Source organism: Gamsiella multidivaricata, assembly GCF_025024155.1.
Source record: "Gamsiella multidivaricata strain RSA 2152 chromosome Unknown BC939scaffold_14, whole genome shotgun sequence".
Taxonomy (NCBI): domain Eukaryota; kingdom Fungi; phylum Mortierellomycota; class Mortierellomycetes; order Mortierellales; family Mortierellaceae; genus Gamsiella; species Gamsiella multidivaricata.
Genome location: NW_026251722.1, coordinates 1 through 23,911, shown reverse-complemented (window position 1 = coordinate 23,911; position 23,911 = coordinate 1). Strand labels below are relative to the sequence as shown.

General features: G+C 48.4%; 6 protein-coding genes across 6 annotated transcripts; 3 read left to right on the top strand and 3 right to left on the bottom strand.

The window, feature by feature from the left end:
- Positions 1 to 525: 525 nt before the first annotated feature.
- On the top strand, positions 526 to 6,069 carry BC939DRAFT_443157 (uncharacterized protein). Its single transcript, XM_051554497.1, has 5 exons — positions 526 to 1,222; positions 1,661 to 1,740; positions 2,255 to 2,587; positions 2,782 to 4,168; positions 4,272 to 6,069. Exons 1-5 carry the CDS (start codon positions 646 to 648, stop codon positions 5,831 to 5,833), a joined length of 3,939 nt encoding a protein of 1,312 aa, XP_051414883.1. The 5' UTR covers positions 526 to 645; the 3' UTR covers positions 5,834 to 6,069.
- Positions 6,070 to 6,154: 85 nt separating this feature from the next.
- On the bottom strand, positions 6,155 to 10,900 carry BC939DRAFT_474704 (Endonuclease/exonuclease/phosphatase; the record flags this gene model as incomplete). The annotated part of the gene is made up of 14 exons (XM_051558439.1): positions 6,155 to 6,447; positions 6,560 to 7,397; positions 7,494 to 8,053; positions 8,149 to 8,425; positions 8,529 to 8,679; positions 8,771 to 8,989; positions 9,091 to 9,323; positions 9,422 to 9,538; positions 9,623 to 9,731; positions 9,818 to 9,922; positions 10,033 to 10,324; positions 10,487 to 10,597; positions 10,699 to 10,755; positions 10,843 to 10,900. The coding sequence occupies 14 exons, from the start codon at positions 10,898 to 10,900 to the stop codon at positions 6,155 to 6,157; spliced, it is 3,420 nt and encodes a 1,139-aa protein (XP_051414882.1).
- Positions 10,901 to 11,774: 874 nt separating this feature from the next.
- BC939DRAFT_408202 (armadillo-type protein) lies at positions 11,775 to 15,834 on the bottom strand. Its single transcript, XM_051552880.1, has 8 exons — positions 15,706 to 15,834; positions 15,498 to 15,587; positions 15,231 to 15,352; positions 13,789 to 15,142; positions 13,126 to 13,706; positions 12,952 to 13,025; positions 12,422 to 12,857; positions 11,775 to 12,329 (listed from the first exon to the last, which is right to left on the bottom strand). Exons 1-8 carry the CDS (start codon positions 15,781 to 15,783, stop codon positions 11,921 to 11,923), a joined length of 3,144 nt encoding a protein of 1,047 aa, XP_051414881.1. The 5' UTR covers positions 15,784 to 15,834; the 3' UTR covers positions 11,775 to 11,920.
- BC939DRAFT_443148 (WLM domain-containing protein) lies at positions 15,816 to 17,341 on the bottom strand. Its single transcript, XM_051554496.1, has 3 exons — positions 16,842 to 17,341; positions 16,426 to 16,746; positions 15,816 to 16,314 (listed from the first exon to the last, which is right to left on the bottom strand). Exons 1-3 carry the CDS (start codon positions 17,160 to 17,162, stop codon positions 15,982 to 15,984), a joined length of 975 nt encoding a protein of 324 aa, XP_051414880.1. The 5' UTR covers positions 17,163 to 17,341; the 3' UTR covers positions 15,816 to 15,981.
- Positions 17,342 to 17,390: 49 nt separating this feature from the next.
- BC939DRAFT_443145 (uncharacterized protein) lies at positions 17,391 to 20,371 on the top strand. Its single transcript, XM_051554495.1, has 10 exons — positions 17,391 to 17,529; positions 17,659 to 17,690; positions 17,775 to 17,812; positions 17,908 to 19,089; positions 19,175 to 19,283; positions 19,362 to 19,473; positions 19,547 to 19,858; positions 19,946 to 19,967; positions 20,052 to 20,157; positions 20,243 to 20,371. The coding sequence occupies exons 1-10, from the start codon at positions 17,418 to 17,420 to the stop codon at positions 20,294 to 20,296; spliced, it is 2,079 nt and encodes a 692-aa protein (XP_051414879.1). The 5' UTR covers positions 17,391 to 17,417; the 3' UTR covers positions 20,297 to 20,371.
- A 1,232-nt stretch (positions 20,372 to 21,603) lies between these two features.
- BC939DRAFT_58909 (AAA domain-containing protein) lies at positions 21,604 to 23,315 on the top strand. Its single transcript, XM_051561767.1, has 3 exons — positions 21,604 to 21,870; positions 21,959 to 22,038; positions 22,129 to 23,315. Exons 1-3 carry the CDS (start codon positions 21,725 to 21,727, stop codon positions 23,241 to 23,243), a joined length of 1,341 nt encoding a protein of 446 aa, XP_051414878.1. The 5' UTR covers positions 21,604 to 21,724; the 3' UTR covers positions 23,244 to 23,315.
- The last annotated feature ends 596 nt before the right edge of the window (positions 23,316 to 23,911 follow it).

Sequence of the window (23,911 nt, the reverse complement as noted above, 5' to 3'; positions counted from 1 at the left end):
GAACTCCCGTATTACCCTCCGCATCCCACGAATCAGCAACCCCCACAGCCACCGCCACCATCGCAAGAGGTCCACAACCAGCACAACCAGCACAACCAGTACAGCATCAGCCAGCACCACGAGCGACAGATCGCACTGCAGCGCCAGCAGCACCAGGCACAGGTCCACATCGAACAGCTCCAGTTACAGCAGCGCAGACACTGGCTGTTGGAACAGAGTCGGCCATTTGAACAGCGACGGCAATTTGCACCTCTCAGACACCACTCCTTCTCTGGGCCATCTTCTTTATCCTCTCCCTCACAGCTCCTCTCTGGTCAACATCCTCCTCCCTCGCTTTCTTCATCTTCATCTTCATTGCTTCCTCCTGGCTCATCCTCGTATCAACAGCAACAGCAACAGCAACAGCAACAGCAACAATATCTTTCTTCACACTCGGTATCCTCCGCCCATTCTTCACATCCTTTGCATCCTCTTCAATTCTCTCACCAGGAACTGGTTCAACAGCAACAACAGCAACAACAGCAACAACAGCAACAGCAACAGCAACAGCAGCAACAGCAGCACTTTCTTCCTTCTACATCTTCCATCGCTTCCTCATCTTTCTTGTCTTCCACCCCACTTTCTCTCACAGGACCAGCTTCACCAATGGGTATCCTGGCCATGCCTCCTCTTCCTCTGCACCCTCACCACCCATTCTCATCCTCCTCAAACCCCCTCCATCAACAGCAACAGCAGTTTCATTCACAGCCCGTTCGACACAATTCTTTACCCAACCCAGATCAAATCCCAGATCGCTTTCAGCTCTTTCAGCAACAGCAACAACCGCAATTGAATGGATTGAGTGATTCGCCTTCTTCTTCTTCTTCCCTCTTCTCACAACCACCGCAACAAACCCCAGTAGCACAGGTGCATGCACAGCAACAAACACAAACGTCCTTCTCTCCATCTATTCGATCAGATACAGCACAGTCACAACCATCGCCACCAACCCAAGGTTCCGCTGCAGTGCAATCCTCCCCATTCGTGCTCGACAGCAACGACCCCCACAGTAATATGGCCGATATGTCGTCTTATCCCAGCAGCAGCAGCGCCGCTGACAATGTGGCGGACGGCAGCATGGGTGATGGCGATCCCGGCTATATCTCGTGGACAAAGGCAGATGATCTTCTCAGCCATCGCACTCTGGCAGTTCCAGGCGCAGGTACGAGTCCGTCAGAAACAGGCAAGTTGCGAACAAACTATGAATTTCGCGAATCGCGAAACGTGGACTTGCGACATTGTGCATTGCGCATTGTCTATCCTTCCTTTTCGACCGTCATAGTGCGATATATTTCTATAAACAGATGTATCGCGTATGGCGAAAAAAAAAAAAAAAAGGTTCTTCGGGAATTTGTGTGGATGCGAAACATATCTGCACTTACATACCTGGGACTTGTCACAGGGCAATAGACATCATTTTCGCGACAAAAAAAAAATAATAACGAAAAAAAGGACATGGCAACTTGAGCTAATAAAACTCCAAACTCGCGCTCTCGCACATTTCTCTTGCGTCTCTTTTTTTTTTTTTTTTCCCGACAACAAATAACCCATCGGTTGATCGTATACTCACCAACTCGCCCGCCCCACTCTACCCTGCCCCACCTTGCCTATGCATCTATAGCCGATGAAGTGATTCGTCGGCTTTCCTATTCGAGTGTAGGGAGTGATATGCATACCAGGATTCCCAGCACCGTAGACGAGGTAGGTTTTTTGTTGTTTGTTGTTTTTTGGTTTTTGGTTTTTTTTGTAGGTTCGCATTATTATACAGAAACACGTATAACAGTAGGAAAAAAAAAATCCTCGTTCGCGTCCCTTGCTCTACCTCCCTGCATGTCAATTCAGCCCTGAATTCTCTCTCTTAGTTATTGACCCCAGCTGTGCAATTGTAATATTTTTTATTTTATTTTTTCTGCGATTCTGCGATTTTGCTAATTGTTCGTACATTAAATGGCACATACTTTCGTCGTTTGGTGTAAGTTGCTTTGGCGGAATGGAATGGATACTTGGATTGAGAGCTGGAGAGTCTAGACCTTGGCGATCGGATCCCATCCGCCTGTCTCCTCGTCTTCTTGCCCACTCTTCTCCCACTTCCCTTACCTCTTTCCTGCTTATCTTCATCCGAGTAAACGTGACTAAAGTGTGAACAAAACATTCTTCGTCATCTCTGCATTCTCTTTGTGCCGGCTGTGTGCTTGTGCGCCTTTTTTTTTTTAAGACCGATTCGATGTCATCTTACTCCCTCGAAGCAAGAATCATCCAGAAGAAGGATCAGCTCGAAGAAATTTCGTCCACCGGCGTGGCCATCCCGACACCGATTGTTGACGAGGTCCGAACTGGCCAGCAGTTCCTGATCAAGCTGCATCTCTCCAGAAACAGACTCGAGCACACTTCCACCCGATTCCCGTCCTTGAGAGTTGGTCGCCGTGAGGCGATCAACACGGCAGGTGAGCCCAAGGCCGAGGCCGAGCCATTGACACTCGAGATTGCTGTGCATCTGGCCAAGAGTGGGCAGATCCGTAAGGGCGCCTGTGCCAAGTGCTGCCACAAGGTAAAGACGACGGAATATTGGCTTTTCATTTCAGAGACTGTCGTCATGTCCTCTGCCTTAATTTTTAATTTGGCGCTGCATAGCTGCGTCGTGTAACCCAAATGAGTTAAATATTGATCCTTAACAAAACATTCCTGATCTGTTCAATTGCTCCTTCATCCTTCCAATCCTCCCTCGCCCCCTCTCGTAAAAAGTATGGACCCTCATCGCCTATTCTCGTCCTGCTCGATCAGCTGTCACCCTCGGTAACCGATCCAGCAACTTATGCGCACATTGACACCACCACCGGCTCAATCACCATGCTGGCCAAAGTCCTCTGCTCCTCCACCGACCACGGCGAGCGAGGCAACAAGGACCGGTACATCTTTGAGTTCAGACTAAAGCGCACCAACAGCATACCAGCATCTGCCCCGGCTCCAGAGGCTGTTGCTCCCGAAGATGATGGCGAAACTATCTCGACCTGCTATACCCACCCAATCATGTGCTCGGGCCACCACAAGGCTAAGCGTGTCTACCCACATCTGCGACCAACCAAAGTCACTAAAGCAGGACCTACACCAAAGACGAAAACCGTCAAACGACAGAACAGTGCACCCAACATCACCTTACCTCTCCCGGGCGGCAATAGAGATCAACCGAGGGAATTCATGAGCGCAGGACCACTGGCCGCCAATAATGGAGATTTCCCGTCTGCAATGGCCTTCTTGCCAAACGACTTATCCCAAGCGCCCTTGATGGGATCATATGGTGATCGGTCCAACAGCGGAGATTCCAGTGTAGGCGGTAACAATAGTGCTCAACCCTTCATGGCGATCGGGCAGGCATCTTCCGAGATGATGCACCAGCAACAATCTCAGTATCCCAGAGTCACAGAAGTTCGACCTAACCACGGACCGATCAGAAAGAAGACGGATGTGATTCTTAGGGGAACGTTCTTTCGCGAGGGAATGGTGCCTTATTTCGGGTGCTTTCCTGCACATGACATTATCGTCGAGACGGCCAACATGATCGTCTGCAAGACACCGGAGAGCCCCTTGCCAGGGACCGTGCCGATTTCCATCTACGACAATGTAGGAAACACGTTCGCAGATCTGGGCCAGTTTACGTATACGGATGACAATGAGACGGAAGTGCTGATTCTTCAGCTTCAGCTTCGTCTCGCTCATCGGGCACTGGAATACATGCACGCTCAGGCGACAGGCCAAAGAGGAAACGCTACGGACATCCTGAGGAACATCCCCGGCCTCGCCACGTCACCACGGTCAGGAAGCGTCTTGATGATGGACAACATGGAGGGGGGACCCACGTTGGATACAGACACGCCCATGCTGTCATTGAACCAAGTGGAAGAGGGAATCCTGGAGACACTGGATCACGTACCGCGGAAGATGGATATCTCGTTGCAGCTGGAAGACGGAAGCAATATGCTGCACCTCAGCATCCTCTTGGGATTCGACCGTCTGACCACTAGGCTTATCGAAGAGGGCTGCGACATCGAGACACAGGACATGTATGCGATGACACCACTGATGTATGCAGTCCTCAAACGCAATGAGACCATGGCCAGGCTTCTTATCATTGGTAAGTGGACTTAGTACGGAGGACTTTATTGCTGATAGATATGTGAAATTGTTGACGTACTGCGTTGTACCTAATGACATGTTTCTTTGTCGAACAATCGTAGCTGGAGCATCGTCATCAGGCGCAAGCAGCCCTCAGGAGTTTTATGCACATCTGCCACGTAGAGTGGAGCCGACCCTGGCCATGTGTCGCTTTCTGTCTGTCAGCTGCGCTCGTTTCTCCAATGCCGCTCCTGCTCCATCAGGGGTTGCTCTGGATACAGTCGACGATGAGTCAGAGATGGATGGAGTGGAAAAAGAGGAGGGCGAGGGTTCGAGTAGCTCATATGACAGCGATAGCAACCCCAGCTTAGGACTCGTTACAGCCACGTCTATGTCTCCCACCATGGGCGGCATTCCAAGAATTCGAGTCGAATCCACATCGGAACCATTGACTTTGAATGGATACGATATGATGGCGAAGTTAGCTGACAATATCCAGAGTATCCGTGTTCATCATGAAATGCCGCCGCTAGATCAGCAGGATTTGCCACCATTGCAGATTGTTGGAACGGACGGCTTGATCACGGTCAATACCGAGGTTGTCAAGGCAGACACAGCTGAGCACGGCGCAGAACTGTACACGAATGTCAACCCCGAGTCTGGTTATCATAGCGGCATTTACTCTGAAGTCCAAGAGCGGTTGAATCGGCTGCATCTAACAACGTTGCCGTCGGAAGGTGTACAGATGGAGGCGGTTTTCAAGAAGCTGACCCCGACAACACCAGCACCATCATCCGCAAGACTGCCGTCAAATTCATCCACACCTCCAGAGTTGTTCAGGACAGGCGATTCATTTGCGATTGAGGTCCGACTGTGGACGTCGTCCGGACCAGGGTATCTGGCCATGCCAATAGACTACCTTGGTATCCGATTCCCTCATGAGATGGTCAAACGTACGAGTGGAAAACCGGCTTCGATACTGACAGAGATGACCTATGTCCTGAAAACGACCATCGAGCTCGGCCAGTTGAGCGTGAGCGTTCCTACGGAAAATATCGACAATGTTTCATCATCTTCAGAAGCACAACACAGCCATGGCGACGGTGTTCCATTGGTGGGCTCGTGTCAGCCATGTTCTAGGTTCTTGCATGAGCAAAAGAAGTTATCCCCATCGAGGCGGTCGACTGTCGATCCTTCAGTCTATCCGATCTTGCAGTTCTATATCCCTGGCGGTACATCTTCAATGACCTCCCGACCTTCAATGCCAGTGGCTGCACAAGGAGCTGCTGCGTCTCAAATCAGCGATACCAGCAGCGGCAGCAGTAGCAACAGTAGTCCCAATACGAACAACTCGGGAGTTGTTCAGCTGCGCGACGGGGTATGCGAGGTTAAGGCGAAGGTCAACTGCTCAAGTCTGCATCATTTGCTCCAGCGAGAACGGGCCAAGCGAACCGGGGGTATGAAACATCGACAAGCGGAGGAGCAAGTTGCGGGAACATCGACGTCGACATCGACTTCTGCGTCGTCCTCTAGCAAGGAGCGCAAGTCGCTTGCACTGACGAATCTGCGTGATCCAGGATATGTATTCAAGTTTGAGTTGATCCATCCGACGGAGCAGAGGGTCGTGGCCCGGTACGAGACCAAGCCGATCTTGTTCCAGAGTTACTCGAGAGGAAGGAGCTGAAGACGACTACCAAGACGCACTGTACGAAATACCCTGCCTACAAAACGACAAACAAAAATATAGAAACGCGGACACGATCCAGTACTTTTGGTACTCTTACATACCCCATCCATGATGAACCCGTATAGGTGCATTTTTACATGACCTTTGTACCAACACTTTTTATTTACTTGTATCCCTCCCCTCTTCGCAGTAATATCGACACCAAAAAATAAGAATAAAAACCAAACGCCTGCTATGATCATAGCCTTCATTTTTTTATTGTAATGTTCTGTGTAAAATCCCTGGCTTTCTCTATGTTTGCACAAGCTTGGCCTCGGATCATGAATCCTCCTCTGTGTTCTCAGACTGTGCGGCATGTGTCGGACCTGTTACTGAAGCATTGACTGCAAAAGAGCCTGGCATCGATAAAGCGGGCGGAAGAACTGCTGTTGCTGTTGCTGCAGAACTCGGAGGTGGCGGTCCACCCAGTCCTCCAGGTCCTCCCAACCCTTCTTCTTCCGCGGGCTCTTGGAGGAACTGCATCAAAAACGTCTTTCGCTTCAGGGCCTCGATCTCCGACAGACGTTCTGCACCAGGTGGAGGGCGGAGCATCACCGAGGAGAATACTGAAGCTATGGCATGCAACCAAATATACATAGAAAGAATATTAGTCCAATTCATCTTTGATGTAACGGAGAACTTTCCCTCCTACCCATTTTGCAGTCTAGGAACCAAGGCCCTTACCTAGCTTGGCAACCCTAAAATCCTCGTCATCTCTCTTTGCACGGACTCCGCCGCTCGGAGGCTCGGCCCCGTTATAGATCGATCCTGAATTGCTCTGCAACACCCTGTTATTGCTGCTGTTTGCACCCGAGCCAATACTAACATTGTTGCTGCCGGTGTTATTGCTGCCTGCTATGACAGAAGTACCCTCCTTGGCGCCATCATCAGCATCCTGAGAACCACCTAAATGATTTCCACCAACCAAGATCAGTTCCCTCAAAAAGCTGGTGATATACACAAACACGTTCACATGCACCGGGGGCATGAGATCCAAGAGTCCATATGCGGCCTGCTGGTGCCCTGCAACCTCAAGAGCTCGGTAGTACATCTCTGTCGGAACTACGGGTTCGCGGAGAGATTCCAGGAACCTTAAGAGAACTTCAGCCATGGAATGGACCCCGCGATTTTCACCCAATCCGAATGTCGCAGCCTTGGGTGGGATGCCGTTCATAATCGAAACTGGACGCGCGATCTGGGGTTTGAGGTCTGACGGAGATCCTCGAGGGGGTAAAGTCAATGACGATGAAACAACAGGATGTGTAGCGTCCTTTTCGTTTTGCGTGTCTGTGTCCTTGCCGTCTTTGTTAGATAGTTTCGCCTTGTCCTTAGGCGTGTTCTGTTGTGGCAGCTGTTTAGATGTAGCGGCGTTATCAGATTTGATTTCTGCAGCTCCGGCCTCGGTATCCTGTTGAGCGGGTTTGCCCAAAAGTCGCCTCAAGTCGAATTCTTCGCCCGTGTCCAAACATTCACGGATATACGACATTGTCGACTGATCTCCCGAAAGCAAGAACAGATTATCCTGTCGACCAAAAGAAAAAGGAAGGATCAGATATTCCGCAGGACAGCAAGACATAAAGGACTCTGTTCACCAAGGGTATATTAGTGCTACACTTACCACAGAGAACCCGTACTTGTAGATGAAATCAACGATCCGCCACAGATCCTTTGGCAAACTCAACTGTCTTGCCGGCTTCTGCTTCTTCACTGGCACTGAAGCCTTCTCATCCGAAATTTGAGTGTTCGCCAACACCGTCTCAATATTATTCTTGCGTCCGATCGAATTCTTATCAGACAAGGAATCCAGCGACTTTGCGTTCTTGACCTGCTTGGCTGATCCACTATTGGCAGACATGGCTGCCGAGTCCTTGATGCTGCCCATCGACGATTTTGTTCCAAGGACGCTATACGGATCATACAGCGTTGCCGTGTCGTCCTCATCCTCATCCTCATCCTCCTCTGGATTCCAGAGTCGAATAGGTCGGTCCAGTCGCGAGAGCCATTCTAAAGAGTTGCCAAAGCAGGTGCGAACATACGATCCCGAGACAGAGATGAAGTAGTCTTTGCCATGCTCCAGATGCAGAATCAGAATATCGTCCATCTTTTCCTTGCCAGTGTTGAGCAGTGGCGCCGATTCGTTATCCACCATCACCGTGATATGCAACTTCGCGCTCTCGCCTAGTCAAGCATTTACATAAAAGAAATAAAGGACATGACATAAGTACCACTTTCTTCAATACTGCGTTTATATAAACCATGTCGTCGTTCCTTACCAGGCATAATCATCCCGACAGGCGGGTTCGCCCATGTCCACGGTTTACAGAATCGCTCATCCTGCAGCTTGGGCTTGAATCGGTACTGTGCCGGGAACTGTCCTGTGTTCTTAATCACGATCGATGTCTTCTTAGGTTCGAGATATCGAACTTCCTCAAAAACAATGTTGGACGAAGAGATCGTGGCGTCGGGCATACACTCATTCTCGTACTTGTCCAGTTCCCTGACGATCGCTTGATGCACCTCTGCCTGCTTGGCATGCAGGAGCGTCTTGACCTATAAGATTAGCGTAAAAGTAAGGGCAAAATAAAACATAAGCGTCAAGATGCACCGTGGCAGCGGCTGGGTCTCAAAAAAAGATCAAATATCCTCAGCATACCTTGAGCTTGAAGTATGCGCTGACAGGTTTGTGGTCGCTGATTGTCATATCCATATGGGACCTGTAAAACAACGCCTCGGCACTGTCTTTTGCCGAATCCTTGGTGCGCCATAGAATGCGATCCGTATATGCGGGTACACGACGCTTCTCGCTATTGCAGAAAACGACCACATATACCACGTCAGTATCTCATATGAACTTTCGTACACTACACTAGGCCATCATCGCTAGCTCCACTTTACCTGGAATCCCATGTGCTGGTGCCGACATCGTACTTGTAGGTTGGGTGAAAGTAGATGGGATGTTCCTCGAAATCCGAAAACGCCTTTAGCAGTGACCTCTGCGCCGTCAACTGATCGTGTTTCATGAGCGCCTCATAGTCGTTAGTCTTTAAGTGGTTCTTGACTTGGTCTTCGGGGAGCCCAAGGCGATAGTTCAAATCTCCTGCCCAGATGGTATGGCTGGACAAAAGAAATGAAAATAAAAACCATTAGACCATTATTATATCCTCGTTGAGATATTTCAAGGACGTCATGCATTATGATAACAGTAAGATCCTTACTCGCAGTCGAAAACTGAGACCATTTTGTTGGCAACACCAAGGGCGGCATTTCCTGCCGGGCTCTTCGTAATGTCGTATGGGCTCGCCGAGGGGAAAGTGAGCCTACGACAGATCTCCTGGTAATCCTGGTTCCTTCGGTCGATCTGGTTGGTGTCTGCTGCGAGGTGAGAGTCGACAAAACAGAAGTACGAGTCCTTGTATCGAATACGTATCGACACACCGCCTTTGTTTCCCTAAGATGTGAGAATGTATGTAGTTTGGAAATTACTAAACTGGCCCTTGTGGATTTGCGCAGAATATCATTTGTTTTCAAGTATTTAAAAAGCCTTACGAGCATGCCCATGATGCCGACACCCGCAGAGTGAGCGGTAACCTCCCTGATGTACTTTGCATGGTCCTTCGCCACATACATGACAATCAAAAGTCCAATCAGCTGCTTCGACATGACCTATTTAGAGTCAACAATGTAGAGGCATTAATAAAACAAGATAATTAACTCCAATTGAAGGTCACATAATTCTCTTTCTAATACCTTTTGATAGCCGCTTCCGAGGCTCTCGGCAATGGCCCTAGTCCACTCTTCCTCCTTCGATCCATCCAGTACAATGTACGCCTCAGCACTCAAATCAAGCTCCTGAAAGCTGATATAAACACGAACAATCAGAATGTTAATTACCTGGCAACTCCATTCTGCGGACAAAAATAATCCAAAAGAAACCTTTCTTACCAGAGCACGTATATATCGGGTTGGACTTCACCCTCGACTTTTAGCCAAGAATCCAGCTTCTCTGGAGCGTTTCTGCCATTAACATTCCATGTGCCCACGAACGCACTATGATTAACGTGGGGAAAAGGATGAAGAAGACAAGTGTCAGAACCTTGCAATCGCTTCCTGATCAACATGCCACATCGTATACAATAGAAGCGAAATCCAGCACATACTGCATGAAGCCATATTCAGTGAAATCGTTTTCCCTAGCGCGCATCTCCTTTTCGACCCAATTTTCCTTGACCGTCCCCAGATCCAGTCTAGGCCCTGCAGATGGCAGGCTTGGCTGATTTTCCTCCGATTGAAGGAAATATTTGGCCAAGGGGTTCTTGGTCGACGCAATAAATTCGTCCATCGTCAAGATCGACCCTGATGTCTGTTCAGCATCCTTTTGGTCGTCCTCAGTTGTTGTGTAGTACTGAATCCAACGATGGCTGCTTCCACCAGCGTAGAAGTTGTCGTCCTCTGTTATTTGACAAGAAATACGGGGTTAGAAAACTTAGGGGGAGATTTTATAATGTAAATATCTCCACGAATCCAGCCTTTTCGAGAGAGAGAGAGAGAGAGAGAGAGAGAGAGAGAGAGAGAGAAAAGAAAGAAAGAAAAAAAGAAAGAGGAAGTACATACGTGCAATAAGATGGCTCCTCCTGAGTTCCCTGAGCAGCCCCTGAAGTGTTTCCAGGTCGTCTGTTTGCACACTGACTTCAGTTTGGTCACAGAACAGCTTGAGCGTGAAATCTACAAAGAGTATAGCATTGGTTTTACTGCGCCGGACAGGATAGAGTCAACATTGCCATGTCGAAGTTCACGGCTTTGTATAGTTTGATTCTTATAGTTACCGTTCTTAGATTCTTGAATAGACTGCTTGTCGTCCTTGTCTACCGGTTTTGTTTGGGCTATGTAATGCATCGGAAAGGGCCACGGTAAGCCTATGCACTTTCAAGCAAATCGCTCTTCCCATAGAACTGACATAGTGTTATTACCAACAGAGATCCGGAAATCGAAGTAGACCGGCAGCACTGTCTGCAGCACGCCCGCCATCTGGCCAGTCCTTTTGATGATAAAGATGCTGAAAAGATGGTCATCCGAAGAAGTAGGTTAGCTACTGCGATCGAACGTCATTGGGCTCAACATACTCACGCGGTCTCCTGTCCCACTCTCCTCCTTTATTGCCCCAATTGCGATCATACCATGACTCCTCTACTCCGGCTTGTGTGTTGACAATAATGGCCAGAATCCTGTTCTCGAGGTTTCCGTTCTCGCCTACGCACAACACCTGAGCAGAGTAATGGATAGAAAAGAGGATATTGCAAAGAAGACATAAAACATGTTTGAGGCATGATACACAGAGTTAAGGATAATATAGCATGGGCCAGTGAAAGCTATTCCTGCAGGATCTGCAGTTGATGTATGCAACAAAATATGCAATGCAAAAAAAAAAAAAATACACAGCAGAGTAGAAAACGCAGAAAGCACAGAAAATGTCGGAGACAGACACAAGAGTTGATATGAATTGACAGGTTTCAGTTGGTCGTAGCAGCAGCCCGACCATAGCCCGGCCTTCTTCGCTCATCATCGCTCTTTATTCCTGCTCCCTGGGCTGTCCGGCTGTTGTATTTGGTCGATCCTGAAATTGAACTCCTTGGAGGTTCGATATGCACAGTGTAGGGACTATGTTTTGGTATTCCTTAAATCCTGCGTGTCTAGTATTTAGAGAGTCAAGTGAAAAGAGAGAAAAGAAGGAAAGAAAAAGAGGAGGAGAAAAAGAGCCATTCATTTGTACTCTTCTATGGGCTTGTGACGCGTGACATGCCGGACGGCCATGGCCATGGTCATGGCCAGGCATGCATTCCAAGCAGCATTTAAACCCTCAAGTCGTCATTCCCCTTTTCAAGTTTTATTATTACGACTATTATCCATAACAATAAATTTGAAAAGGCATGCTTTTATTGAGGATATATGTATGAATGTGAATGGTTCTTCTTTGTGCTGAATTTGTGGTTGTGTCCGTTGCTGTTGTTGATATTGTATTCATAGAACGTATGGTAAACGTTGTCACGTCTACGAAAGGTAGTGGCCCAGGGGCGAAGCCGCAATATTCAGTGCGGGGAACTGCTGGTTCAAACCCTTGATGGTCTCAATCATCTCTTGACGCGTATGCGGCTTAAGCTCGTCCTCCTTTGATAGGACCTCGGTAAAGATCGCCAACAACCGAGCCATGTGGTTGCCAACCCACGCGTTCTGGCTGCGGATCAATGAAAACAGCAGCTTGTACACGGGCTCATTCTCCTCAAAGTCGCACTTCAAGGGCAGCGCCTGCACAAAAACAGGCAGGACCTGATCCAAAGGAACTGCATCCGGGTGCTTCATGATCATTCGAGCAACGGCGCCGCAGGCATTGTCCGTGACATTTGGCAGAGATTGGCCTTGGAACAACGGGTACAACGCCGTCAAGAGACCAGGATATTGCCTAGATTGATATTAAAAAGCAAATAAAGCCAGCTACCAATCAGTATCTAACACAGGAACACCAAACGCTTCCTAATATGAGAAGATACGTACGAAGACATGTCGACGGTGGTGTTTTGGCAAAGAGCGCCGATCGCAAAGGCCGCATTACTGCGGACTTCTTCCTCCTCATCGCTGAGGCTCTTCACAAATAAAGGGAAGAGCTGCTCCGAGAACTCGGTAATGCCATTGCCCATACCATTGGCAATCTCACCCAAGCAGCCGATCGACATCGAGCGCTCAGTGCTTGGCTTCGACTTTTTGTAGTACTTGGCGATGTGGGGGATGAAGACCTTGGCATATGGGATAAAGCTGGAGCCCAGGACGGCAGCCAAGGCACCGACTAAATCAGACGCAGCAGAGATCAGCAGGGCATCAAATTCTGCCTGCTCATCCTCATCTAACAATCCTTCGTCGTCAGCGAGCTCCTGCTGACAATAGGCCTTCTTTTCGAAGATCAGGTTCAAATGTTCGGCGATCGCATCGATCTCTACACAATAGAAAATGATGAAAAGTGATGAGATGTTGTTGCCAAAGAGACCGAGTATGACAAAGCGCCATCCTCGAAGGCATATAATACTTACTTTCGGCAACAATTCCGGGGCCGCAAAGTCTGACAGTCTCGACCATCTCCTGACAGATTTGGACAACAACCATCCTATGAGGAAACCCGCCAATGAACTATTAATACTGGAGCGCAAGAAATATCTCATTTGTATAGTTCATAACACACAGCAGATGTGAGAAAACACACTTACTTTTCATCTTCGTCTGTCCACATATTAAGAATTGCAGGCAATACCAAAGAGTTCAACTGCACCACATTGTTGTTGAGGGGAACCGCAACAGGAAGACCAGCCCTCCACTCTTCTGGGTTAGACATCTTATAGAACGTGCGCAAAAAGTTGAATAATGCGGCACACGACGCCTTGCGCACTCCATCTGCCATATGTGCAGACAGCTCGACTAACTCCTTGACAGTCGACTCCACATAGGGCAAGAAAGCAGAGCGAGTGTGCTGGAAGAGCTCGCCAATGGTATCCGCAGCAACTTCCTTTTCGTCAGCGATCGCAGACTTGAAAACATAGTTGAGATCCTCCTCAGTTTCATCTGCATCCACGTCGTCTAGATCCTCGGTCTCGTTCTCCACGCGAGTATTGTTCTCATCCAGTTGACAGGAGCGGATAAGCTGTGGGACGATAGCACCCAGATAGGGAGAGAATTCGTCCTCAAACACTTGGGCGATTCCTGCAAAGAAGTAATAGCCACATTCGCGAAGGCGAGAGTTATCCAGGTTCAAACCCTCCATGGCCAAGTTCATGAGATCGTTCAGGTACGGCTGTAGCATTGAAGTAGACGTAATGTTAGTATTGCATTCATGGACGTACAGCTATAGCTTGAAAGAAAGGAATGAGGCTTACTCTGAACGCTTCCTTGCCAACAGCTTCTGCGATAGCACCGAGAGCATCAGTCGATACGGCACGCAACATGAGTTCGTCCTCGTTCGAGCGAAGAGTCATTAAGTGCCTCAAGCGCTTGATAACCTCAGTAAAGTAATGGGTGAACGCCTCGCCAGAAGCGTGTGCTGCACTGCCAATGGCAGCGACAACAATGGCGCGAGTCTCGCCCTGAGCATTGTCCAGCATGTGCAGGAGCTTTTGCATCAGTTCTGGAAGGTACTGGAGAATGCTGTCTCCTAACCCCTCGAGGATGGCATCCAAGGCGTTACATGCCTGCTTGGTGATCTCAAGCGTGGGCTCATTCATCAGATTGAAGACCAATGGCAGCAGCGTGGCATGGTTTTCTGCAATCTCTTGGTCGAATTCCTCTGCGAGGGAGCTCAAAGCCATACAGGCAGCACGACGGACAGCGGGTTGGGGGTCCTGGAGGCCAGTGCAGACAATCCGCAAAAGGTCGTTGAACTTGGGGCGGATGTAATCGACGGAGCCTTCAATCAAGACAGCTAATGTGACCATGGCGGCCTTTCGATACAGAGGATCTGGGTTCTGCATGTAGGTAAGTATGCCCTCAGATGCGATGGGAAACACCTGCTGAGGAGGGAGGTTTGTACCGAGAGTATTGATAACTTTGAAGGCAAGGCGCGCAGGGGAGTCTTCGTCTGTATCTTCAGGCTCCTCCTCAGCAGCGATGGGCATCAGTGCCTGGATCATGGGGCCAACCAACTTGAGACGCTGGATCTTGGTCTTCTTATAAACGATTGCCCACATGAGGAAGGAAAGCCCCTGGACACGCATGATGGACTCGTACGACTTGTTGGCGCCAACACTTAGGAAGAACTCGATTAGGCTCTGGACATGCTTGGAAAGAACAGGGATCTCGAGCAGCAAAAGGGTGTCGAAGACGTCGAAGCATTTGGCGGCGGACTCTTCGTCGTTGTTATCAAGGCACTGTTTCAGAACATGGACCATCTGAGGGACAAGGTCGGTGAACATTGCGATTTCGTTCTTTTGATCATCCTCGATAAAGTCGGCCATCTTGCCCAGAGCCTGGACGGTCGTGGTGCGGACAACCTGCGATTCTGGGTCGACGATCGTACGACTGAATAACTCCAAAAGCTGTCCCAAGTTGTCGGAAAAGGCATCCGTCACTTCAAAGATGGCGTAGATGACATAGACCCCGACCTCGCGATGTCCTGCAGTAGCACTCGAGCAGCACTGGAATAAAAAGGTGATGAGCTCTGGCCAGGTGTTGATTGGGATCTCAACTCTTCCGATGGTAGCGATAACTCGAGCTGTGGAGTGGCGAGGATACGGACTATATCATTTTCAAATGTCTGATCAGAACATAGACGTGTATAAGCGCACCTATATCAACCATACGATTACACTTTGGTGAAACATACTCTTGCTCTTTGACAATTATGTTCAAAAGCTGTGCCTTGACTGCGATTCTGGTGTCATCATCCAGCTTTGACCACCAGTTTCCGACCTGCTTCCGAAGTTCCACCGCGGCAAGTTGACGAATCTAAGGTATTGATGCAGTTGTAAGTATGAGAGCACAAAAAAAAAGCGTCCACACATCCGTAGGGAGAAAAATCTAGCGCGAAAATTCGCGCCTGAGAATGATTCGTAACGAGCTCATGCCTCTCAGTGCTCGCAGGGCAGCATACCTCCTTTTGTGGCGAAACTTCGACAATATGAACGAGGGCAGGGACGCAGTTGGCGTCGGTAAAGTATTGGGTGTTCAGAGCCTTGGTCGCCTATGTGGTGGGCATTCATTTCCAAAAGGCATGTTGAATGATCAGTTTCCTCAGGAACAGCATCACCGTTGTTCTGATTCGACCGCATGCGAGATTCCAACAACCGTTATTTGGCTACCTCCTTGATCAGGTTGTTGTCGTTAGAGAACAGGACCTGCTGCATGGTCTGCTGTAGGCTGTCGACGTATTGGTCCATGCTGGCTGTATGAAGGGTTTATAGATAGAGTACGGAGAAAGGATAGCAACGCGCTGAGACAAGAGACAAAAAAAACTTGCCACCATCGGCTTCTTTTTTGTTTCCAAAGAAACAAACAAAACGTGATTTGTGTCCACACTCGAACTTGGACGCGCCTGAGTATAACAATCATACTTTTTTACTGCTTTGGGTGCTGCTCTACTTAGCCGCCCCACACATGCCGTCTTCGTCTTTTTCAGATTCTATCTGCCGCAGTTGTGCAGCCCTTGCTGCGAGTTCCCGCGGACTCAGTGTCAAATTCTGGTCACGTCGACTGCTGCCCCCACCGAGGATAAAGGTTCCACCTTGCCACGACTGGTCTACAGCAGAGTCCTCGAGATCATCAAGATATCCTTGCAGGCCATTTGATGGGTTGAAAAAGACATCTTTAGAAACACTGTTTCCTCCTTGTGCCGTCCAATCCAGCTGCTGCACCTCCTTATTTAGCTGCCGATTCAGTGAGTGAAAATTGTCGTCGTGCTCGGACCACACCTGTATTGGAGTAATGAAAAGCAGAATCGTAGACGGTCAGCACATCTTCCTTCCAGGACGATCTCATCCCCACACGTTGCTGTCACCCCCGAGAAGGATTCCGAGACTTACATTATGTGCAAGCTCGTGCAGCAACACCTTTCGCACAGCGTCATAATGTCGAAACCCCTCCAGGTCGTCAGTCCGCAGCCTTAACGCAATCAGCTCTCCCTTGTTTCGATTATACCCAAGAATTGTTTTCTCCGCTGGTGACAATTCAATCAGAGATCCGACCTGCCATTTGTGTAGCTTCATGATTCCAATGATACCCTTGTCCCTTTTCAGTCGCTCCAGCACTGCCCTGGCTTTGTCCTGCTGGCTGAATTGCGGTAGTACTTGAATGTCTCCAAATGTGTACTTGTCATCGTCAAGATTCCTCACTGGTTTCGCCCGCTACGATAGCAATGAACACAAATAAAAAAATGTTAGCGTTTGGTTCATAGTAAACATTTCATCCTGAAATGACATAATCCTTCTCTCGTTCGTACCTTTGCTGCAGGCGGCGAACGATAGCTCTTCCTTGTAGTGATATGCTGGTCAATTGAATGAACCTTAGCGATGTCTTCTGCTGTCGTGCCAAGTACAAAGATCTTGGCTCCAGTTGCCAGGTCAGGATGTCTCTTCAGGAGAGGCTGAGCATCATTGGCTTCGCTAGACTTGACGACCTTGCCCTTGTGCATGACCTTGAGGCCTGATACGGCCACATGAGTTTGCTCCGAAATTGCCGCCAGAAACTCGGGAATGGTAGTCGATGCGGAGATAGTCAGGTCGTATTTTGCTCCTTTATAGGTATATTGTATTGATGCCATCTTGAGATTGGATATTAGTGTATTATGGTAGGTTTAATGGACGAAAGAGTAGATAGATGTGTTGGGGCGAAGAAGGAGGAAGGATGAATGAGAGGTTGAGGAATGAGAGGTAGGGAGGAGCTGACCCCCTTATGTCTTCGCCCAGCAAACGATCGAACAAATGTCGCAGTCCTGAACAGATTAGAAATGCAAAAGGAGCCAATCATAACAATTCGAACGCGTTGCCCTGTCGCACAGACACACAACGAAGTTCTGATGTCGGTAATTGCTTCTCACCGTCAGCCAAGCAGCAGCATGAACCCATACTCGGAATTTACCTGCCTCTACACGAGTCAGAAGTTGAAAAAAGCCAAGACTTGGCACGATGGTACATGGATATAAACGAGATCAGAAGACATATGAGGCGATACAGCGCACAGTTTCGATGTGCTCCACCAGCTTCTGCTCAAATGGATCAAAGGACTAATCAGTCGAATCACGGAATGAATCTCACTAGGCCACCTTCGACACTTCCACAACAATTCCAAGGTAAATTGGAGGCAATTGTATCCAGGGAATTGAACTATCGCATTGAAAGCTCTGAAAGCTTAGTAATCAAGCTCTTTTACACAGGTGGTTCTGTATGACACCAAGTTCGGCGTCCTTGACAGGTACATGGGGGTATGCGTGATCGATGGGTCCATTGGATAGCAATGTAGCCTGGAACACTTGACTCTAACCCGCAGGTCGCACTCTCAAATGACAGCACATTCCGCCGCGGAGTCGCAATTGCTGTTGGCGATGATATGGATATGGACAAGCATCTAGTAACTGTGGAGGACTTGACAGTAGCCTACGCCACTAATTCTGGAGATCAGCGGCAGATATCGCACTCAACTCCAACTCCAGCTCCAGCAACGCTCGTGCGTAGGACTCCAGCGCCGCTACATAGATCAGTAGCAACAAAGACTTCCATCATGGCGACTTCGTCAGCAGTATCGACCATGAGATCCACTGCATTGTCCTCGCCTTCGAATAACGCCAAACATCCGGCCAATGGTTCGGCATCTTCTTCATCTGAGTTGGTCAATCAGACCACGTTGCAGCAAGGAAACGACGGGGAAAGTGTTTCTTTGGTCACTATACCACAAGAAACGAAGCGAAAGAAATGGCGGTCACCATTTACAAATACAGCACCTCCGACAGCCTCATCTTGGTCATCAAGTGGCGGGGATTGGGAGTCAATCGACTATCAAGAGATTCAGGAAGCATTTCCCAGCACTATGGATGAGGAGGAGGAGTTGAGACATACAGTAACTGAAACGGATAATGCTCTTTCGAAAGCAGTATCTAGTGCGAGAATTACGACTACGAATACAACAGCAACACTAGCAACCGCTACGACTACAGCGAGGCCTGCTCCGAAAAGGCGGAAAGTGGGACTATCGAGAGTTCCGAATGCCATAAGCTCGTCTATCCAACTAACTATGGGATCACCACATCGGCCACCTAGCACACAGCTCGAGTTTCCAAATGCCGCTCGCTGCACCAATTTTACTGGGAAAAACTCAAATCAATTACTTCGTCGTTCACTGGCGCTTGGAGCTCGATTTATGTCCACCAACCAGTACAAGGATGGCATGTCTTTTCTGATATACGAGCATCTACAGCTTGTGGTGATCGAGAGCGCTATTGCTATGTGGAGCATGAAGACGAATGCCAACATGAGCGAAGGAGAGTCATTGGATGCACAGTACAGGAGCCGCGGAATACATATGCACTCTGGGTCGACACTGCGGAGACGAGGCGATGCCTATCCTGGATTTCCTGTGTACAGTGAAAGATCGTTCAAGGGAGCAGATCCTCCGGGAGCAAGCGTTGCGCTCGTCCAGCCCGCAACACAACAGGGGGCTACTTTATCTGTTACCAACAAAGAGCATCACTCAAAGTACGCTGAGCATGTTGTTAGTTTATCGTCAAATACAGTAATGAAATCTATTCAAACATTTTCTGGGCTTATTTTCGTGTAATAGATACTCCAAAGACGACTTGTGGGTGGTCTCCACCACGCTTCGGTTCGACACAGCATCGACTTTTTTTGCACGCTCGATATTCTATGGGCCATCTGGGAGTGATGTCGAGGTAAGAATTCCTTCCGAAGCCACTGGTCCACTATCAATCCAATAATCTATATCGATTACTCAATGTTACATGTATTAGTTGCTTTGCCTGTCCCAAAAAGATTCGAATGCGGCCAGGAACATACTCGCGAATGGAAACCAAGTGTGCGCTATACGGCTTTTCAACGCCATGTCCGAGTTTATGATGCTAGGTAGGTATCTAGTATCTCTTCGCGCATACTCTTCTGAAGCAATACTAAACCACCGCGTTTACGTTTGACATAGATAACTTGTCAGAAAATTTGACCCGCACGCCTTTACTTCCGGCCCTGTTGAACTATGTGCCTCCAGAGCTCGTTAAGGCGTCCAAGGCATCAATTTTCAAAGCGCCTTCACGTATTCCCGAGAAATCGGGATGCATTGTATTGACAGATGAGGACGGCATTGAAGTGGAATTGGAGATCCGTGAGGCTATTGCTCAGTATCGATTGAATGAGGAACAGGCTACTGTCCTTCGAAATTTTGCGCAGGCTGTGATCCGGGCTCCTGGTTGGGTGCAAAAGTCTTCAGATTCATCGTCAGTTCTTCTGGTCCATGGTATGTATACAGTGTCTCCATTGCCTGTACAGTTCGGGGATACTTTTCCGTGTAATCCTGATTTGTATTCTGTTTGTTGACTATTAGGTGTTTTCGGTGCTGGAAAAAGGCAAGCAGGGAGCATCGCGTTCTGAGGCGCTGTTCGTGATGCATGAACTCTCGTCTTACAGCTTTATCCCCCTTGCACTAATAGTTTCCTTATTGCGGTGTTGATTGTCTTTATCGATAATATCATCAACAAAGCTCGTCCTCTTCCAAGGGAAGAGAGATCTTGTCGATTCTTGGTCGCATCCATGACAGTACGTAGCAGCCAATTTTCAGCTTGATAACCGATCTGAGGATAGAAAGCACAGGTGTTAAACGTCATATTTCTTTGCGGTATAGAACGTGGCAGTGGATAGGATTTTGACGGTACCTTCTATTGTGCGATTGCTATAACAAGAATGGGTTGTCATTTGAAACAGCATAACTAACGTTTATGTGCATTTTAGGCTCTGCTTGACCTGAACTATGATAAGTTTGTACGCGTCGGCAGCCTAAAAAAGGTCGCAAGAAGAGTGCTTCCGTACACTGCACAATCCACAAGTAATCGACAAGCTGAAGGTATGTTCCCGAATAATGTCCACGATGACATTGGAATGTTTACTATACGACTATACCATTAACTGCATTTCTTACATATCCTTTTTGTGTCATTTGTAGAAATCAAAGAGCTTCAGTCGATTCTTGACGACGACAGCTTGTCTATTAAAGAGCGTCAGTATGTCAGGGAGGCAATGAGGAAGTTTCAGAAGCAGGAAAACCGTGGTATTGTCGAGGGCGCCAATGTTGTCGGTAAATGGTCCTTCGAAACTGTTTACTATGCTTGCTCGAATATGGTCGAAATGATAGGATCTCTGACACTGCTTTACACTTTAGGAGCGACCTGCATTGCTTCAACATTCGAAGTTTTGGATAATATATCATTTCCGATCGTGATCCTGGATGAAGCGAGGTATGCCAAACGAGCGAGGAATTGCGTGAAAGACAGGTTTCGTTCAAGGGATCAGTCCCTGACTCTGTACTTCTAGTCAATTGCTAGAAGCAATGTCGTTGATACCCATATGCCGAGCTGCTGCTGAGAAGTTAATTATGGTGGGCGATCCGCTCCAGCTTTCGCCGCCAATAAGCACCAGCGAAGACAAATGCAATGCTGGCAAGGGTCTTTCGCGAACCCTTTTTGACCGGTCTGTGGAGGTACAGCCCTGCAATCTACTATAGGAGATGCCGATGCACTTCTGATAGCTTTACTTCTGCTTAATTCTAAACTTTTCATGCTTCGGTTTCATGATTATTGATAGATGGGCCTAAAGGTACCGGCACTGAATCTGTCGAGATGTTGGTAGAACTGGTTGCTTGCATCGAATCCTCGCTGACTAATGACTATTCTCCAAATATTTAGCCGGTCATGCTTCGAACTCAGTATCGTTGTCATCATCGAATAGCAGAGATCAGTAACGCGTTGTTCTACTCCAATGTTTTGCGGACTGGGCCAAATCCTGATGAGCGTGCACCTTTGATAGAGGGCCTCCCTACGCTGACATTTGTAGATAATGCTGGTCAAGAGATCCTGAATACGCGGACGAAGTCGTATACCAATGCAGCAGAGATCAAGCTGGTCGTCACAGTTATTAAGAAGCTTCTGGACCTAAATATCCCGGAGAGCGATATTGGCGTTATCTCGCTGTGTAAGTAACAAAACTTGATTGCCATAGGCGCTGTAGCGAGTATGTCAAAGAAATGTATTGATATTTTTCGATATGTGTAGACAAATCTCAGGCAGACGCCATTCAGGCAGAGTTGGGCGAACAGCTGAAAGGCTCTGGAATGAAAGGCGGCGTCCAGATCTCGACTGTTGACGCATTTCAAGGATCTGAAAAGGATGTTATCATTGTATCAACAGTGAGAACAGATTCGATCGGATTCATCGACAACCGCCAGCGTGTTAATGTTGCGCTGACGCGTAGCAAACGGTTAGTCGTCGATATGGAATATGATGATTCCCATGAGTTCCCTTGAAAGTGCCCATTTAGTAACTTCTTGCTTTTTTATCATATTTAGCCATCTCTTTATCGTCGGAAACTCCCGGTTGCTGAGTTCAAACAGCATTTGGGGCCCCATTATCAAAGACCATTGCAGCAGTATGTCAACGTTTGCAAGGCTGTTTAAAGCCATCGCAGAAAATGCAGCCCAAATGCTAATTATTGGTATGACTTATATTTGATCTGCAGAATTTGCAGACGGCTTCATGAGCGGCGATCAATTTATGCCGCGACTGAGAGCTCTTAAACCGCTCGTACGGCAAGTCGACATCGAGCCGCCGCATCTACTTGAATCCGAGGATGAAGATGACCATGAGGATGGTCATACAGACAAAGATGCCTCGGATTATGATTATGACGAGCCCGACTATGCTGCGCACGACCATGACAGCGAGTCAGCTTCGGAACCTGCTGTTCAGCCTGCAGCTCGTCGAACATACATGCTCTACGAAGCAGACGAGGAGAACGATGAAGAGAGTGATGACGCGTCCGAAATTGTCCCGGAGAGTCGAACGCACTATGCCAGCCGTTCGAACAGCAGTTCTGCGCGAAAGTATTATGGTGAAGTAGTCAATTTCTCTAACGCTTATAGTCATTCTGAGGTAATGGGTCAGGCTATTGATTCTACGGAAGCTGCACTGGGGCACGTAACTGACTCGTCCAGCCCAGGAACCAGGAGGGACTTCGCGCGTGTCGCACCGCACAGCAACACTGCTAGCGCGATTGCAAGGGCTCGATATGCAAACTCTCGTCGGTTGGACTTTATTCCCGCGCAGCAAGAGCCGAGTCGTCATTCATCGCAGGAAAATGTGCCTCGGCAGACTGATACTCCCAGAGTTGATCTCTCGTCGAAACGCTCTTTGGTTGAAGAGGAGCAGCAACTGGGACGGAAGCCTGTCAAGGATGAGCCCATGCATTCAACTGAGGGACCTACTGAAGACGAAGAGGAGGTTGTATGGGAGATGGGTGAAGAGGAAGAGGAGGTCAACGAAGCTCCGAAATCCGCCTTGTTTGAAAACTCGGTTGAGCGATCGACGCAGCCCAAGTTCAATGAAGGCCTTCAGTCACAGCATACTGATGGGTCACAGGATGGACAGAAACGGTTTTCTGCCGCGTATGAATCTCAACGGATAGAGGATCTAGATGTTGGTGGATGGTCGCAATTAGTGGGTTCCGGGATGGTTGGCTCTCTCGGCATGACACGCGAATCAACGACCGATCGGAAGGCGGGAGTGTTTCAGCAAGACGACGATGAGGACGGCGATCTCTCGTGCCTAGAAGTCGGTGATTTGGATATGCTTTGATTTAATAAATATAGGCGCGTTTACATATGAAGAAGTGTGTGCTCCGAACGCGTGTGTGAAAATGAAAGTGAGCATGGGCCAGCAAATCCGACAACATGCGACATGCAACACTGGGAAGAAGGTTTGTTTGCCTGCTTGGTCCATGAGTTCCACATGCTTTGTTTGCACAGGCGGAGAGGGAAGTGAATACGGGCGAGAGTGGGTACTTTTCGCACGTGCATTATTTTCATGTGGGAGCAGACAAAAAAAAAGAAAATGACGACGGAACGAAAGGGCGTGTAGCAAAGCATGCATGCATGAGGGTCCTTTTGTGTGTGTCCTAAGCGTCTTCCCTCTTTGTCTCTTTGGGACAAGTTGCATGCTGTCATGGCATGATATCTCGTTTTTCTTCGTCTTTGCCTTTGTCGCCGTTGATTTGGTCCGCACAAATGCATGATTGAGGGTAGAGAAGAGGGGGTTTCCGCGTTCGCGATGATTTCTTTCTCCATGCTTCCTGTCAGTGTTTCCCACTAAAGTGCAGACAAAGAGACCGAACCATGTGTCTCTTCAGTCCACTAGCAGAACGAAAGAAAAATAGAATTCAGCATCTCATCTCATCTTTCGCGGTTGATGTTGTTGTTTGTTCCTGGCATGTCTGCATGAAACGGGTAACGTAAGTGCGCGGGTAA

Excerpts from the sequence above, each read along its gene's own strand:
- BC939DRAFT_443157 (XM_051554497.1), top strand. The coding sequence starts at position 646 with ATGGGTATCCTGGCCATGCCTCCTCTTCCTCTGCACCCTCACCACCCA. Across the intron at positions 2,588-2,781 it reads GTGCCAAGTGCTGCCACAAG|TATGGACCCTCATCGCCTAT; the intron begins GTAAAGACGACG and ends TCTCGTAAAAAG. Across the intron at positions 4,169-4,271 it reads GGCCAGGCTTCTTATCATTG|CTGGAGCATCGTCATCAGGC; the intron begins GTAAGTGGACTT and ends GAACAATCGTAG.
- BC939DRAFT_408202 (XM_051552880.1), bottom strand. The coding sequence starts at position 15,783 with ATGGACCAATACGTCGACAGCCTACAGCAGACCATGCAGCAGGTCCTG. Across the intron at positions 15,588-15,705 it reads ACAACAACCTGATCAAGGAG|GCGACCAAGGCTCTGAACAC; the intron begins GTAGCCAAATAA and ends CCCACCACATAG. Across the intron at positions 15,353-15,497 it reads AAGTTTCGCCACAAAAGGAG|ATTCGTCAACTTGCCGCGGT; the intron begins GTATGCTGCCCT and ends TCAATACCTTAG.
- BC939DRAFT_443148 (XM_051554496.1), bottom strand. The coding sequence starts at position 17,162 with ATGGCATCAATACAATATACCTATAAAGGAGCAAAATACGACCTGACT. Across the intron at positions 16,747-16,841 it reads GTTCGCCGCCTGCAGCAAAG|CGGGCGAAACCAGTGAGGAA; the intron begins GTACGAACGAGA and ends TTGCTATCGTAG. Across the intron at positions 16,315-16,425 it reads TGCACGAGCTTGCACATAAT|GTGTGGTCCGAGCACGACGA; the intron begins GTAAGTCTCGGA and ends ACTCCAATACAG.
- BC939DRAFT_443145 (XM_051554495.1), top strand. The coding sequence starts at position 17,418 with ATGTCGGTAATTGCTTCTCACCGTCAGCCAAGCAGCAGCATGAACCCA. Across the intron at positions 19,284-19,361 it reads CATCTGGGAGTGATGTCGAG|TTGCTTTGCCTGTCCCAAAA; the intron begins GTAAGAATTCCT and ends TACATGTATTAG. Across the intron at positions 19,474-19,546 it reads GTCCGAGTTTATGATGCTAG|ATAACTTGTCAGAAAATTTG; the intron begins GTAGGTATCTAG and ends CGTTTGACATAG.
- BC939DRAFT_58909 (XM_051561767.1), top strand. The coding sequence starts at position 21,725 with ATGAAAGGCGGCGTCCAGATCTCGACTGTTGACGCATTTCAAGGATCT. Across the intron at positions 21,871-21,958 it reads GCGCTGACGCGTAGCAAACG|CCATCTCTTTATCGTCGGAA; the intron begins GTTAGTCGTCGA and ends TATCATATTTAG. Across the intron at positions 22,039-22,128 it reads TATCAAAGACCATTGCAGCA|AATTTGCAGACGGCTTCATG; the intron begins GTATGTCAACGT and ends TTTGATCTGCAG.